This window comes from Equus quagga, unplaced genomic scaffold, assembly GCF_021613505.1.
Source record: "Equus quagga isolate Etosha38 unplaced genomic scaffold, UCLA_HA_Equagga_1.0 HiC_scaffold_15112_RagTag, whole genome shotgun sequence".
Taxonomy (NCBI): domain Eukaryota; kingdom Metazoa; phylum Chordata; class Mammalia; order Perissodactyla; family Equidae; genus Equus; species Equus quagga.
In genome coordinates this window covers 1-3,094 of record NW_025792697.1, presented here as the reverse complement: position 1 = coordinate 3,094, position 3,094 = coordinate 1, and the positions used below count along the sequence as shown (strand labels likewise).

Below are 3,094 nucleotides of genomic sequence, written 5' to 3'. Positions count from 1 at the left end.
CAGCGTGCACTTAACACTTAAGAGTACATGACATTTCAGAGTAGCCCCACTTCTAGTGCTCAGTAGCCACATATGGCTAGTGTGTCCCGCACGGAACAGTGCAACTCTAGTGGAAGAGCAGAGGGAGCAAATCCATAAGGAATGGTGTAGACCATGAAGCAAACGTACATGGTACATTAAGAGAGAGCAACAGCAGAGTAAAGCTACTTAAGTAAGGAAGTAAGAGAAAATCTATCTGAGGAGGTAAACCTTTAAGCCATGACCTGAGGGTTGAGCAGCTATCCAACAGCATCAAGAGGCCAGCATGGATTGAGCACAGTATGTAACGGAAAAAGCGAAAAAAAGCTGGAGTTTGGGGGAAGAAATAATTTTCCTAAATGCCCTAAGAAAGAGTGGAGAAACTGAAAAATCACAGGAACATGTGTACTGTGAGTGGTTTGAGATCAGGGACTTTATTTTTCTTAGCACGTGAAACAGTATCTACATCGGAACAGATACTCAGCGAATGTATGTGAGATAAGGAATAACTGAGCCAGGGGTCTGAGACCTGAGAAAGCGGGCAGCCACAGGTTGATGAAGACACCAGTAGGTAGTGGGCAAAGTTTGTTTCCTTTTACTTGCATTTGGTTTCTCATAAGCAACCTAAGGCGATCATAACTACAAGATGTTTGCAGAACCCTAGAGGGCAAAGTTATCGGCTTCAACCGCTACCACATCCAGGAAGAGTTCCAATTGATCTGACTTGTGTCAAGTGCCCCTAAGTGGATAAATGGGCCAATCAGTGTGGACAGGGAGGTGATGTACCATGACCAGGTTACCTTACGTCACATACCCAACGCTGGGGTTAGTCACCAGAAGAGGATGTCGAGGGCCAGGGGCAAGAGATCCACAGGGCCTTTCAAATTCCTCTATTTTTTTTTCAGAGTTCCTCTTTTATAGAGGTCCACTACTCAGTCAACCTTCCTATCCCCGGTTTCCTGGAAGAGTAGAATTTTATATATGTGTCTCCACAAACTTGGGCTTCAGGAAAAACAGTGAGTGCTTGAATGGCCACACTTGAGTGTTGAAACAGCTCCTTGTACTGTGGAAATCACTCAGCACAAGTGCTCCAGGTCATGTCGTCCCGCTGTACCGCCTGCAGCATTGCCTTCACCTGGGCCTGCACTTCGGCAAGTTTCCGTGGGTCCAAACTGCCACGAAAATTCCACTGTTCATAGCAATGGACAGGCACAGGATAAACTACATGCTTCAGCTCCATCAAGGATGCCAAGTGCTGCAGAAGGCTCGTGAGCACAGGCATCGTAATGGGGTTGAAGGCAAAGCTAAGGACACGGAGATGGGAACATTGGCTCAGGGCTGGGAGGACAGCAGAGAGAGCGGAGTCAGTTATCAGGCAATTACTCATCTCCAGATGCTGCAGGGTGCCTGAGACCTTCTCCAGCAGAGTCTGGAAGGGCTCATAATCTTCCGAGAATATCTGGTTGTCACTGAGATTCAACAGCCTTAGGTGGGTGGCCTGAGAGCTCTGGGACAGGACAGTGACATCTCTGTCAGACAGGCCACAGAGAGGTAGACACAATGTATCCAACTGAGGCGGCAGAACTCTATACAGAGAAAAAAGAAAGGTTATTTCAGAAGAATGAGGATTGGAGCAGGGCAGCCAGCCCTGAATGAAACGTACCTAAGGCTCTAGAATAAACTAATTTGCACATATTTTGCAACAGTGGTTAATCATGTGGGCTTGGAAATCAGACTTAAGAGACTTGTGATGCTGAGGAAGTTACTTTTCCACTCTGAGATAAGACAGGTTTTTAAGCTTTAAAATGTGTATAAAGGTAATTATTATACAGGGTTGTGGAAAAGATTAAGTGAAAAAAATTGGATTCACCATGGATTAGGTCATAAATCCTAAGTGCATCCAATTTTTTTCACTTAATCTTTTCCACAACCCTGTATAATAATTACCTTTATACACATTTTAAAGCTTAAAAACCTGTCTTATCTCAGAGTGGAAAAGATTAAGTGAAAAAAATTGGATGCACTTAGGATTTATGACCTAATCCATGGTGAATCCTGTTCACTTATTTAGTGGGGATGGGTCTGGGAAAGCAGCCAACTGTGGGTTCCCTTTGACTAGTTCCCAGATGACAAGTTCTCCATTCAGGGTCTAAGCCTTGGGGAAAATACAGGAGCAAAGCGAGTGGGCAGTGTTAGCTACTGTGGCCAGTCCATGGGGATGTGCATCGGCGCTACAGCATAGAGCGTTTCTCCATCTGAATGCCTCCCCTTCCTCTCTAGAGAGCTGTAAACTCCAACAGCAGAAGGACTGAGTCTTCTTCACCAGTACATTCACAGACTTATCACAGTGTCCGCACATGGTCGACTGAGTGACTGACTGAAAGGATGAGCACGACTTCCTTTTCTAATCTTGTCTTTCCCCTCACCATGAGGTACCCCTCTCTAGCCTGGCCAGTTTCAAACTCCCAGCAGTGCCCCTGCTGAGGTGGAAGGAGAAATAGGTGACAAGGAGCTCAGGAATATCCAAGCATGGTCTCTTCTCCTCTTTTAACCATGGGGTGGTTCAGGGAACCCAGGTTCCTTCCCACTCCCTCACCTGAGCAGTTTGTGCAGTTGATCTGTGAGGTGGAAGAAAGACAAGATGAGCTTCTGGAGGTTGTCCAGCTGCCCAAGCCGGTTGAGAAAAGTTCTGAAGTTTTTCCTCTGACAAGATTTAAAGGCGATGTTATACAGACTAAGGCTGTCCAGGTGGATCGTCCGAGCCAAAAGGGTGGTGACTTCACTCAGATCTGCCTCACCCACATCCAGGTGATCAACGCATCCCAGATCCAGAAACTGCAGGATACTTCTGTGGGCAGACATTTTATCAATCTGCAAATCTCTGCAGCAGAGGTGCAAGGAGCCAAAGCTCTGCTCAACCTTACTCCGAAGGAAAGAAAGAAATTGCTTTGCTCTCAAGGTATCTCTGAGGGAAAGGTCCACTAACAATTCCATGGGTTCCTGGGCTGACTGAAGCTCAGACTCTGAATTAACAATTCCAAGGCACCTGACACTATGCCGGGCTTCTTCTAGTTTA

General features: G+C 46.2%; 1 protein-coding gene across 1 annotated transcript; it reads right to left on the bottom strand.

The window, feature by feature from the left end:
• Positions 1–1,090: 1,090 nt before the first annotated feature.
• Positions 1,091–3,048, bottom strand: LOC124231987 (leucine-rich repeat-containing protein 14-like; the record flags this gene model as incomplete). The annotated part of the gene is made up of 2 exons (XM_046648984.1): positions 1,091–1,604; positions 2,615–3,048. Coding segments are annotated over 2 exons (948 nt in total), but the record flags the coding sequence as incomplete, so codon positions are not given.
• Between the last annotated feature and the right edge of the window lie 46 nt (positions 3,049–3,094).